General features: G+C 56.4%; 1 protein-coding gene and 1 non-coding gene across 2 annotated transcripts in view; both read right to left on the bottom strand.

Annotated features, from left to right (window-relative positions):
- Positions 1-1939: 1939 nt before the first annotated feature.
- The window catches only part of Gpc1 (glypican 1), a 29770-nt gene continuing 18814 nt past the window's right edge, over positions 1940-12895 (bottom strand). The window contains exons 2-9 of the mRNA XM_027397628.2: positions 8342-8500; positions 6726-7117; positions 5944-6109; positions 4907-5037; positions 4684-4803; positions 4450-4583; positions 4028-4203; positions 1940-3722 (exon numbers count right to left, since the gene is read on the bottom strand). Coding sequence (XP_027253429.1) covers positions 3490-3722; positions 4028-4203; positions 4450-4583; positions 4684-4803; positions 4907-5037; positions 5944-6109; positions 6726-7117; positions 8342-8500 — 1511 coding nt within the window. The 3' untranslated portion in view covers positions 1940-3489. The remainder of the gene's footprint in view (positions 3723-4027; positions 4204-4449; positions 4584-4683; positions 4804-4906; positions 5038-5943; positions 6110-6725; positions 7118-8341; positions 8501-12895) is intronic.
- Positions 11201-11281, bottom strand: Mir149 (microRNA mir-149). The gene has a single exon (NR_105128.1). It is a non-coding gene; the product is annotated as a microRNA mir-149 (primary transcript).

Below are 12895 nucleotides of genomic sequence, written 5' to 3'. Positions count from 1 at the left end.
GTTCAAATCCATACTTCACAACACCTCACCAATGCCTCAGGGCGGTTGGGCTGATTGCTTAGACTGGTGCTTGGCATTCTGAGGGCTTACACTTTTGGCTGGCTCACTTCATATTGAGCTTAGAAGTAGGTCTGTGTTGGAGATAAGTGGTCTTACATATCCTTTTGGGATGCAGAAGAAGGAAGTGTTTAGTTATTAAAGTCTTACTTTTCAATTCGTTTGTCCGAGTTGTGTGTACATGGGGTTGTCCTTGTCTGGGAGGAATTCCTTGCAGAGGGAAAGCCTGCTGGGCAATGACTGCCCCATTCCTCACCAGGAAGTCATGGTGTTTCAGCAAAGCAGTTTGCAAACTCCACAAACTTTGCTGCTAGGACTCCTGGCACCCCACAAACCCACCCATCCACCCATGTCACCTCGCTGGCTCTATTCTCCTTCAATGGCTCTGAATGTATGGGTCGCACTAGTTTGCAGGGTTGCCTGCCGCCATGTGAGACTCTCAAGGGGTAAGCTGGCATCACTAGGCCGTTCAGTTTGCCGGTGCCTTCCTGAGTTCTCTGAGGAAGACTCTGAGAGCTAGTGACGGTGGAGAAGGGACTACTCTCTAGCTAGCCTCTTCGGCAGCGCCGTGGCAGGACTTAGATGCAAGGTGCTTACCTGGCATTTGTCTGCTACTCAAAGGGCAAGGCCATGGGAGCCACTGGGTTAGTCCTGGCCTGGGCCTGGCTGCTGACACCTGTGTTGGGTACCTGTCTCATTATGTGTTCTCTTTCCTGACAGTAAAATCGGATGTTCTGTTCCCAAAGGAAAAAAGGCAGACGAAACAGGTGGCCACCTGTGCCCAGCTCAGTAAGACTCCAAAGCAGACGAAACAGGTGCCCAAGTGTGTCTGGTTCAAGTTGAACCTACAGTGGAGATTCTGCTGGACTACATGACACGGGGCTCCATTTGCAGGCACCTGTGAGCACCAGGTTGCCCAGCACTCCTCACAGGGCTCTATCAGCACTCTACCTCACTCCATGGCTGTCTATCCTGGCCACTCGAGGAGAGAGGACTGCACTCTTTCCCTCTCCCAGGGAAGAATCTGGGCCACCTGGCACCAGAGCTTCCCAGGACTTGCAAGGAGGTAGACAGTAAGGGTGCAGCTGCTTCCCCAGGGGTGGCCTGGGCATTGCAGGTATCCTTGGGTAGGATCTAATACCCGGCAGGAGCTTGTCCTTTGTAGGCTCCTCCCTCTGGGAGATGTTTGGGATGTGTGGCCAAACAGCATTTGTGGGGTAGGGCTCTGCTCTGTTCCCTCCTGCTTGCATAGGCCCCAATGAATGGTATCACTGTAAATGCATTTGGGCAGTAGTGTGGGCCACAGCTCCCAGATAAAGCAGACATGCCATACCTGGCTGAGCAGGGCTGCTTTGAGTCCTACTACTAAGTGAGCTTCCTAGCCATGAAGGCTGGCACTGTGCTCTCACCCAGGGACAGGTCAGCTCCTTGAAGTGAGGGTGAGCCAGCCCTGAATGCCTTAGGATATTGAGGGTCTGTCTGGTGACATAGGATAGCTCAGAACAGACTGGAGCGGCAGGACATCCCTGATCCCAACACTGTTCTCCGGGGCACCTCAGAGTACCTGGCAGGAATGAGAACCTTTGTATGGGTAAGACAATGAATGATATGTGCATTGAGGTGGGCTGGAGAGGTGGAAGGCAGGGGTAGCCCTGATATCCAGACCCCTTCCTCTCATGACCTTTGGCATGTTCAGCTGGTATAGGCGGCATCCTCCCAGGCAGGACTTGGAGATGTTCAATGGTCACTACCACAAGGAAACCCTAGGACCCTACTATAGGTGCTGCCCATGCTCAACCCCCTTCCAACACGCCCCGATCTGTGCCCTGCTGTGTGCATGCCATGCTCGCATGTACACAGACATAGTCTCACCAGAGTTACATGAGGTCGTGCCCACTGTAGGTCTCCAGCCTTTAATTCATACAAAGACTCAAAAGAACACACGTTATCCACTGGCACCGAGTGACAGAGAGCCTCATGGAGGAAGAACACAGTAGCTTGGCTTGGGTGCTGCTGTTCTGACACCCAGGCTGCTGATCCCGAAGCTCCTGCCACCCTTGCCTGAGTGGCACCAGCAGAGCTGTGGCGGGATGGGTGTGCTCAGGGCAAGGACCCAACAAATCCATGGACCAACTGCAGAGAATCCCCATCCTGGGCCAGGGGACCTGACTACTGGGCAGACCTGGGTTCACTGTGCTGGCAGTAGCCTCCGTAACCCAGTGACCAAAAGAAAAAAAAAAAAAAAGCAGTAAGCAGCCTTTCCAGGCCTTCTGCATGTCAGGGCCACTGTCTTCCTGGCTATAGCAGCTCAGCACCCTCCAAGGCCCTGGAAGGGAAGACAGAGCTGTGACAGCCTCGGTACGCCAGGTGCCCCAGGTCTCCAGGCCACAGGAGGATACCGGGCCTTGAGCCTCTCCAGTGCTGTCAAGGAAGACTTAGATGTAGTGCTCAGTGGACAAGGACACCGAGGGTCCAGATGTGCATGTCTGTGAAAGCCCTTGACTGTCATTGCTCCCCCAGCTCCTGCAGAGATGCCTGGGTCAGGAAAGGGGCCCAGGCATCCTCCTGACCTGCAGTACCAGGTCCCATTGACCCTGAGCTGAAGTGTCACCAGCCACCCAGCATCCCTGTGGCCAGGGGACCTTTATAAGTGGGATAGAGGCTAGATGTGGCTGGCTATTCCCCTGAAGTGAGGTTCCTCACGTGGACCCCCAAGGCCAGACTTTGTGAGTCCACTTGAGGGGACAGAACACACCCTCAAGCAGTGTGGCAGTTAAGCCTACAGTGGCCGAGCCAGCTGCCACCACACCTATGTCACACTCAAGGAACCCCAGAGTGGGTTTTCTTTGAGGCCCATATTCGCTGGGCCTGGTGTTATGTGGGGATCCCGGCTGCAGAGTTTCTTCTGAGTAGAAGGTGTCATGCATAAACTTGAAGGCCCTGCCAGAGCCTGGACAGCAACATACTGACAGCCCTGGCAGGCTTCCTGGGGAGCCGCGGGATGGGCCTCAGTTTCTGACATCTGTGGCCCTTGGGGTCTGGTGGGGAGTCCCCAGTGGGAGGAGGTGGGAAAGGAAGGCACAGGCTCACTTGAGGTCTCCGATGGGTTGTGGCTAACAGCCGCCCTTCTGGCTGGCCTCATGAGTTTCTGGGATGGTGCAGGAGGGTAAGGGAGGAGTGTGCAGCCAGAGGTGCCCCTGAGGTCCCTGAAATACATGGCTTTTGGGGACACTGGCTCGCAGCTGACCTGATACAAAATTAAAAGCTAGGGTGACAGGCGCAATCAGACCCAGGAGGCCAGCACCCCATGCACTGTGCCCCATTACTCTGAGCTACTGTTGCCTCATCCTGCCCTGGGCCTCCAAGGCCAAGGGTATTAAATATTGTCTGTTGCATGTTTTGGCCAAGACAGTCCTTGGGGACAGGGGGCAGTTACCGCCACCTGGGCCTGGCTGCTGCAAGGATCAAGGTGACGAGGAGGAGCAGGAGGAAGCTGTGGGGCTCTAGGCAGCTAGCGGCTGAGGTCTTCTGTCCTTCCTGCTCTGATAGGCCAGGGAGGGCATGGGTCAAGGGTGTCCGGGAGCTGGAGCTCTTCTTGCTGACCCTCCGGCCACAGGTGTCATCTGGGCAGCCGCCACCGCTGCCTGAGCCACTTCCGTCATCACCTGGGGAGGACAGGAGACTGCAGCAGGCTCTTCCTACTAGGGACCCTGGTGCTGGGTGACACTGGGAGTTCAAGCCCTGAATCTGAAGACTCAGTTAGTCCCTAGGTCTGCTTCCCAACTGTTCCATGGTAGCCGACAGACCTCTTGGCCGGGCTTCAACTCTGCTAGAAGGACATGGGGCCTTTACAGCCATCCGTAAGGGTAAAGGGTTGAGGGCCCCTGGCAGGAGTCTGGAGAGGCCTTGTACCCTTCCTCTCATGAGCAGGACAGATTCCCTCCCCAACCCCCCCTGGCTGGGGACTCACTAGCGTCCTGGAAGTCCACGTCATTGCCACCGTAGGCGCCACGTAAACGGTTGGTCATGATCTTGAGCTGCATGATCTGCTGCCGGATCGCCATGTCGGGCTTGGTGATGTCCACTTCGACCTCAGGGTTGTTGATCTGGTTGGCCAGGCCATCACCCATCACCTCAGGCAGGTACCTTGAGCAGGGCAGTCAGAGCCACAATCCATTACATTAGCGTTTGCAAAGGAGTCGAACCACAGTGTATCACACCCTTACCACACCCCAAGAGCCAGCGAGCCTCCAACCTATTGGTACCTCATGCAGGCCCCAAGGTAGTGGGTACGTGCTCACTGCTGGGAGCTGGTGAAGGTGTGTGATCCTCCAGCCCATCTTCCCACGCTCTGGGGCATTTGTGAGGATGTGACCAGTGGTGGGCACCTACCGGCCCTTGGATATTCCATTCCAGCAGCGGTCATCACTGGCTGGGCTCATGGCCATCTTCTCACTGCACAGTGTCCCTGGGAGGCTGATCCAGAAGTCCTGGATGTCTCGGAGCTTGGCCTTGGCCTCAGAGACCTGTTGGATGGCAGTCAGACCAGTGAAAAGCCAGGGGGCAGATTGCCTGTGTCCCCTCCCACATATATAGGGTTATAGCCACTGAGATGGTTGAACTTACCAACTTTTCCAGAGAACCTGTTGGGGGCTTCTCTTGCAGGGCTAGTTTGCCACGGCGACGCTTCTCCTCAGGCCCAGAGTCATGGGGATTGACCTTGGGGTTTCCGCAGCCCTGGATGACCTGGGGAGACACCACAGGGGGTCTGGAGGGGTAGCAGGGTTTCTCAGGCCCAGATCTGGATAGACCCTCCAATTCTCACAGTGTCCCCCCTCTCCTCACACACCTTGGCTGTGAGTGTGTCCTTGTTGTCCTGCAGGGCATTGATGGCCTCCGCCAGCCACATGTGTACACCGCCAATGACATTCTCCGCACCCGATGGGCCCCAGAACTTGTCAGTGATGAGCACCATGGAGTCTGGCAGAGGCATTAATACACAGGCACACACATGAACACACAGCCTTGACAGCACCAACCAAAGGTGCTGGTTGGCAGAGGGTCACAAGCTCCCATTCAGACTGGACCAGCTTACTCTCACGCACAGCTCAGAGTTTTCCTTAACAGTGGGGACCCAAGCACAGTGCATAGGTTTCCATGAACACACGGGGCCCTCATCTGGTGCTCTTGCTGGCCTAGTTCATGTCCATAGTTGCCCATGTTGGCTGATGCACGTGTGGAACATGCATGGATAGCTGTGGTCGCTAACGTGTATGTGTGTAGACGTGCCTCATACCAGTGCCCATACACATGAACTGTGTATCTGCATGTGCATGTTTCCACATAGCACAGATGTAACTGCACGCACACACTGGCTCTTAGTGCCGACACATCTGTCGGATGATCATCAGCATACTAACCATCTCACGCCAGCTATGTACTAGCATGCGTGTATGCGTGCTAGCTCCCCGCATATCAACATACATACCCAGTGATTCACATATCCTGGCATGCGCGTATGTCAGTCACCTTATGCCAGTACATGTAGGAACACCTGTGATTGGCAGGGAGACCCAGTGCACACCACACTGACTGCCCTACTGTGTGCAGCACACATACATGCCAGTTTGCACACGTGTCAGGGTATGTACATGTGTGTATAGGCTTGTCACATTTCACCTTTGTGTGGGTGTACATGCAGGTTGAGGCAGCTATTTGACCACACCCCTTGGGACAAGAATAAAAGAATCAGTCCCTTGACCCCACAGACCCACCCATATCAGGCCCTTAAGCCTTTCATTCGACCTGAACCAGGGACTACTGTCTCTTAGGACCCCTGTATGGTGCCCCTAACAGCAGGTCAGGCAGCCTGGGGGTAGGGCTCACCCAGGAGGTTCCTCCATTCGGCATCCAGGTCGGCCTGGTTGGCAAGGCAGCCTTTGAGCACATTTCGGCAATAGTCGGGGCAGGGCCGGGCACCAGGGACGCCCCGGCAATGAGCACAGTACACCAACTTCATGATGGCCCGAGAACATTCTGGGGCCAGAGGAACCTGGAGAACAAAGGCAGCCTGAGGCTCCCTGTAGTCCTTGAGCACCCGGTCACCAGCTACCCCGAAGGAGCACCACTATGAAGGGCTTGAGATGCAAGCTAGAACACCCGGGTTCTGCTCTAACCGGCCGTGGGACTTTGCCTAGCTCAGGCCACCTCAGGGCCACACTCCAAGTGCCGGGAGACTATGGCACACTGCTGTCACTAGGTTTCCCCGCTGATAAGGAAACCAAGGCCCAGAGGTTGGGAGGTGACGTGCTGGTCTGAGCAGAGATGGGGACAGTGGCAGTTTGAAGCTGGTGCTCTCCCCATACCCTCCGCTTGCTCAAGGCCCAACTCCATCGTCTTCTTGGTTCCTGAGCCCAAGAGCCCCCTCCATTCTGCCCAGATTCATTTGGCTAAGGACACAGGACCAGACAGCACATGGCCAGGCTCAGGGTGGACTCCCATCTGAGGACCTGCTGTGAGAACTGATAATGGGCTGCAGCTGTGAGGCCGAGCGAGGGCCAGGAGGCTCAGAGGGGCAGGGCTGAGAGTGGAGGGTACCAAGCACCTAGGGCATAGCATGAGGAACTGACTCCCAAGGGTCTGCTCAGAGCCTTGGGCAGTATGTGTACCTGGGCCACCTTCCGGACCACATCACTGGCCACACCCAGGCCCTGCACGAAGGAGCGTGCTGCCACAAAAGCCCGGGTGGCCCGAAGGCGCAATTCCCGGGGGGCATCCCCAAAGGGCCTTAAGGCCTCGGCCTGCTTGCCCAGGCAGTCCAGGTAGTCATCAGTCGGCAGCAGCTGGGGGTGCAGCTGCTTGAAGAGGCGTTCCAGCAGCCGGGCCCAGAACTCGGCCAGTGTCTCCTCCAGGTGCAGGTTGGCGCCACGGTAGTAAAGGCGCAGCTCAGCATACAGGTCCCGGAAGGCCCGAGTGTTCTGTGTGTACAGGTCCCCAAAGGCCCCAGGAAAGGCATCCTGCAGTGTGCGCTCCGAGTCATTCAGCAGGCGCTGGAAGTGGTCTGTGCACAGAGGAGAGTCGTGACCCCTTGAGGCAGGCAGGCTCTGCTGCTTCACCAATCTACCCATGGGCTTGACATAATACCCCCTGCTCTTCAGAACCTGCTGATACAGGCAATGAAAGCTGGGCACCACATTACAGAGGGTTCCTCAGGCTCTTGGAGACCTTTCTCCTTTTTAGTGGTGCAGAAGTCAGGACTGTCCACAGAGTCACAGACTGTTAGCTGGGGCTCCAGAGGCCATTTTTGAGTTGGGCCTTAGGAACCAAGAGATGCTGAGATTCAGTGACTCTGGGAGGGGCTATAGTGGAGCTGGGTGGGGGAACCAGAGTGACCCTTGCTTACCTGCCAACTGCCCTGTCTCTCAGTGCTCCCATTTGCCCTAAGCAGCCCTTCTCCTCCTTGTGCTCTTCAGCAAACCCTGCCCCCAGCTTCAGGTTTCAAGAACCTCAGTTTACCCCCACAAACCAGCCCCTCGGACGGATACTTTCTGGTGACATGTGGACATGTGTATCAGATTCTAAAGTTCAGAGAAATGTCACCGTACTCCACAGCTCTGCGATGGCATCCTGGCATCCACCTGGTTGTGGCATCCCCTTTGGAAGTGAGTCTTAAGGTCTGTGACTGCTAATCCCCTCCCTTCCACAAGCAACAAAGGAAGGCTTAGCAACAAGTGTGTCAGAGTATGCAAATGGTTAGGGGCTCTCTGATATTTCCTGGAATTTCCAAACTCTCGTAGCTACGCCCCAGCTGTGGTTAGAGTCAGGATGTTGATGCTTTCTCTCTAAACCTTTATAGTTCCTGTTTTCCCAGCTGACCTGTCCTCTTGAAGCACACAGGAGTCTTATTGCCCCTGACTAAGAGGCAGCCACCTCAGGGCAGGCCCGACACTCTTTCCGCCCTCAGTCTAAGCTCCCTGACTAGGGGATGGTAGCTGGGATAGAGGCCTACCACAGGGACCCCAAAAGTGCAGCTGGGATGCAGACCAGCCAGCCCTCTGTAAGTCAAGGGAACTCTGCCTGGGTCACAGAGGCACCCCAAGAGCAGCAGGTTCCCTCTGAGGGGAAGGCCCACTCTCCCCAGAGCCCTGTCAACAACTTGGGTTGATGGTTCCATTCAAGTTCCGCAGGACGAGGAACACTCTTCTGCTGACACTAACCATCCAAATCCCGGCCTTGGAGTCCTGCCCCACCTCCACAAGTCCCCACCCTCCAGCCTCCCGCTCACCATCGATGCCATGCAGCTGGGTGGCCAGCGTGGCTTGCAGGGCACGGCTGCTGTCATGGAGCGCAGTCTCTAGCTCCATACGACTATGGTTGGCCAGGTTCTCCTCCATCTCACTGGTGCAGCAGGTGTAGCCCTGGGGGCAGATCCGCAGGTGTTCACCTGTGGGATGGGAAAGGATGGTGTGACAGGGAGAAGTGGCCTAGGATGTGCAGCCCAAGACAGGGCTCAGCTCAGGTTGGGAGCCCTTTGCAAAGGTGGCAACAAGGATGGAGCAAGGCTGGGCTCCTGTGGCTCTGACCTCCTAGGGCCCTGATAAGACTCCAGGATAGGGTACCATAGGTATTCTTGAGTTATCAGTGGGCTGAGCCTCAGGCTAGGAGTGTTGTGTGGCATTATCCCAGCATCTCAGGCACATAGGGAGAGTCATTTCAGGGCTCCCAAAGAGCCAGCTTGGACCTTGCACGGGGAGGGAGGGGCTGCCTGACTTAGGCTGGAAACCTGATAGAGGCTTTCAAGCCTGGCAGAAGCCTCGGCCAGGGAGGGAAGGATGAAGTCAACCCTTCTTGGCCCTCCCAGTCTCAGACGCCACCTAGCTTCACACTTAATGACAGACAGTGGAGTGTCTGGTGAGGATGGTTCTGCAGGGCCAGTGGCAGCATCCTGCCAGACCCTGGGTACCAATCTGGGGTGAATAACAGCATGCTATGTGCAGGCTCCCACTCCTGGCCTAAGGCTCCCACCAAGCTGGACACATTCCCTGTGCCCACAGTGCTCCCACGGAAGCTCTCCCACTCCACTCCCTGTCCTGGGCTACTGTACTGAGGTGTCAGCTCCTGGTGGCACCATTCAAGACAATGTAAATCCCCACTTGCAGACAGAAGATTTCTCTGGGCCCACAGTCAGCCATGACGTGTCTACCATGGAGTCCTTACAGCACAGGCCAGGCAGCTTCAAACCCATGAGAGTCTCCTGGCATCGGAAGAAACCCTCAATGGGATGTGTTAGCCCCTCTGCTAAGGCTACAGTGATGCCTTTTACAGGGAATCTGAGGCTTGGAGATTCGGTTTTGTCTCAGCAGAGTCTGAGTTGTTCAAGACCCACTAGGTCTGCCTGATCCCAGCCTGTGCCACTCCCTCCTCACAGCTCTCTGAGCTACAGAAAACCCCCCACGGGACTGGTTGAGTCTGACAGGGGACAGGCAGAGGTAGGGGTCCTGGCTTAGGTGGAGGATCTGGGAAGAGGGAAGGGCCAGCAGGGACTCCGGAAGCTTCCCTTAGCTAGGCAAACTGACATTGATGTTACAGCCGAGAGGCTGAAACCAGAAAGACACAGAGCTTCCAGAGCCTAGAGCATGTGCCAGGGCTGGCCCCTGGGTGCCAAAGCCTGCCTTGCCTTATCCTTGCTGATGGGTTAGTGGAAAGGTAGGTGAGGAACGGGACCCGAGGTGCTGAGGACCCTAGGATGTGACGTTGCTAGCTGCTGCTGTGGTGGGCCTCTGAGGTGAGCCAGAGGGAAGTGGACAGCAAGAAGGATGTGTGGGCAGGAATCTGCTATCTCAGGAGGTGATCGCTTTGTGCTGGGGGGCGGCAGAGGCCTGGTGTCTGTGAACCCCCACCCCCACCCACCTGAAGCCAGCTGGGAGTAGAGGTCCCAGGAATGCATCCAAGGCCGAAGTCCCCTAAAGAGCCCATCCCACGGTCACATTCTTGTCTTTGGCACCCAATAAGTATGGACAGTTGTGTGGGTTGGGTGGGGGTGGGGGTGGGGGTGGGGGTGCTGCAGGTGGACCTGTGTGTGACCTCTGTGACTTTAACCTGACAGGGAAGAGACCCATCCCTAGGTTCTGAGGCTGGATAGGACTAGGGGGAGGTGTTAGGGGACACCAGAGGGCAGGAAGAGCCAGGATAGGCGAGGGCTACCCATCTCTTTTCTACTCCCCACCCCTGGCAGTGCAACCTGGAGCTTGCTCTGTCTCAGGCTGAGGTCTCAGCATAGAGGCCCCTCCCCCTGCTCACTGAGGTATGGGAACCAAGCCTCATCCCAGAACCTGGGGACTTTCTGTCATGGCAGCTGAGGAGTCCCATCTGGTCTCAGGGTCCCCAGAGGCCCACAGAACAGGGCAGTGGCTGACAGCTGGTAGAAGAACAGAAGGAATTGTATTCTGATTCAAGGGTATTTAGGGGAGTGGAGAGAAAAGGGAGCCATGGATGGGAGGCACACCCCCCCCAACCCTGCTCTGACCACTCTGCTTCCTCCTCCTGCCCAGGGTACCTGCCTTTTACAGGAGCGGAAGGTCCTGGAAACATGTTACCAAGCAACACACCTCACCGGGGTCATTTCTACCTGAGGAGGATCCATCCCAGACTACAGCAGCAAACTAGGGGACAAGTCCTGGGGATGGAGGCTACAGGTGTCAGTATGGGGTTCAGATGACATCTTGGGCTCAGCTGTGACTGGGACACTCAGGGCAAAGGCATGTGTGCAGGCCCACGATTTTAGGTGGGAAATTTGAGGACCAGGGTTCATACTAGAGCATTGGCAGGACAGAGGTGGGTACATCCTTGCTGGCCCCTCCCAACGGTCCCTCTCTCCCGACACCCTCCACCATCTTGTGGAGCTGGTTGCCACCCCTCACCATGTAGATGGGAGAGAATTAGGCTGAAACAGGGAGAAGGTGAATAAGGGCAGACGCTCAAGAAACAGGCACTTGCCAGGCTCCACTGCAGGTTCTGGGTGGGCGGGACTCATGAGACTCTTGGCCAGCCACTATGAACACTCCCCATCCAATGGCCTCCCATGCAGCCCCTTGGCTCTGCCTGGCCACCTCGCCCAGCCAGCCCGGGTGACCTGCGCTGTTCCAGTTGCCCCAGCACCGCCCCCGTCCCTCCCTCCCTCCTCGGACAAACACGGGAGTGAAGACACGGAGCCAGAGCCCGGGCACCGGCCTGAGGGCCCCCGGGCAGGCTGGGCCAGGCTGCCCAGAAGCCCATGCAAGGCAGAGCTGCTTGCTCGGGGTGGGGTGGGGTGGTCAAAGACAGGAGGCTTTCTGGCTGCTGCAGAGTCCTAGTCCTCCTGAGACTAGGGCTACAGGTGATAAGCACAATATCAGGACAGTGAAGGCAGGCTCTGCAAAGCTGTCCACACTTCCAGAAAAGCACTAGAGTACATCCCAAGTCCCTGCACCTTCTCTCAGTTCAATCCCTGGAGAAAGGCAATTTTCCACTCTAAGGGGATATAAGCCCACCAACAGTTCCCTCCCTCCCAGCCCCGAAAGTGGGTGGGGGCAGCACCCATCTCTATGATTCAGAGTTGATTTCATTCTTCCAGATTTTTCCCTACTGGGTTTTTGGGGCACTACCCTCCCCTGGTGCTCTCTGGTTTTATTTGGGGGAGGGGCTGTTCATAGCAGGTATTTCTCACCCTAGTCCCTTTTCTAAACCTTGTCCCCAAACCCAAAGCCCCCCTCCCCAAACCCAAATTCCAAGGCCCCAGGCTTCTCGTGACACCCAGCATGGCACCCCATGGCAGCAACCTCTTATTTACCTCCTCCCGGATTCTGGCTGCCCGCATACCCCCCACCCACACTGTTCTCCAGAGCAGACAACAGCCTGTGGCTTCCTACCTTTCAGGGTCACACCCTCCTGCCACCTGCTGACAGCTGCAGCTCCTGCTCCTCCCCGACAGACACAGCACCCCTCTTGGTCACCAGCAGTTACCCTAGGGCTTTATTTAGCCCAGCATCCTGAGGGCATTTCCGAAGCTGTGCATAGCCCTCTCCGACCTGTCCTCCCCTGATATCTCAGGGATTCAATGCCTGAAACCCTCACCCTTCTTAAGAGACTGAAGTTATGCCACCTTCTCAAGCCCATCCCTCCAGAAGCTTCCCTTGTTCATGGGACGATGAAAACCTGCTTCCCTTACCACCCCTAAAATACTCCCATTTCAACGTGGATAATCAGCTCTCATGGCTTGGGGCTGTGTAGGAACACAGACAGCTCTCAGCACCACAGCAAGGGAGACGCACAGGCTGCCCTCCGCTACCCAGTGCTGGCTCCTACAGCAGGCCTTCCTGTTGCCTGATAGGGCAGGAAAAGTAAACCAGCCCGGGGTGCTCCAGGGTTCTTTCCAGCTCCAGAGGCTGAGGGTCTTCAGCGTGTACAACCTAGTGGTAGCAAGGAACTAGGAGCAAATGGCCCAGGTTTCTGAAGGACTACCTGCCTTCCAGGATCCAGGGGGCCTTCACTACTGCCTGTTCCTGTTCCCCAACAAACCTGGACCTGTGTAGTCCCCAGGGGTCACAGCTGAAAGAGGACACTTCAAGCCCATCTCGGAAGTTGGAAAAGCACAATCCTCCCCATTCACCTCCAATACTTCCACCCTCCTGGATGCATTCATGACCCCCAAGCCCCTGCTCAATTTCACCCCAATGACAACATCACCAAGAAGAGCCTCCATCGCGCACGGGGACCCCTAACTGGGGGGGCATCAGCTGCTGGCACTTCTATGGGCTGGGTGGGAGGTGTCATCTCCGGGTAGGCAAAGGCTCCTGCCAGC

Source organism: Cricetulus griseus, chromosome 2 (assembly GCF_003668045.3).
Source record: "Cricetulus griseus strain 17A/GY chromosome 2, alternate assembly CriGri-PICRH-1.0, whole genome shotgun sequence".
NCBI lineage: Eukaryota > Metazoa > Chordata > Mammalia > Rodentia > Cricetidae > Cricetulus > Cricetulus griseus.
Note: the sequence above shows the minus strand (reverse complement) of the source record. Positions and strands in the feature narration are given on the sequence as shown.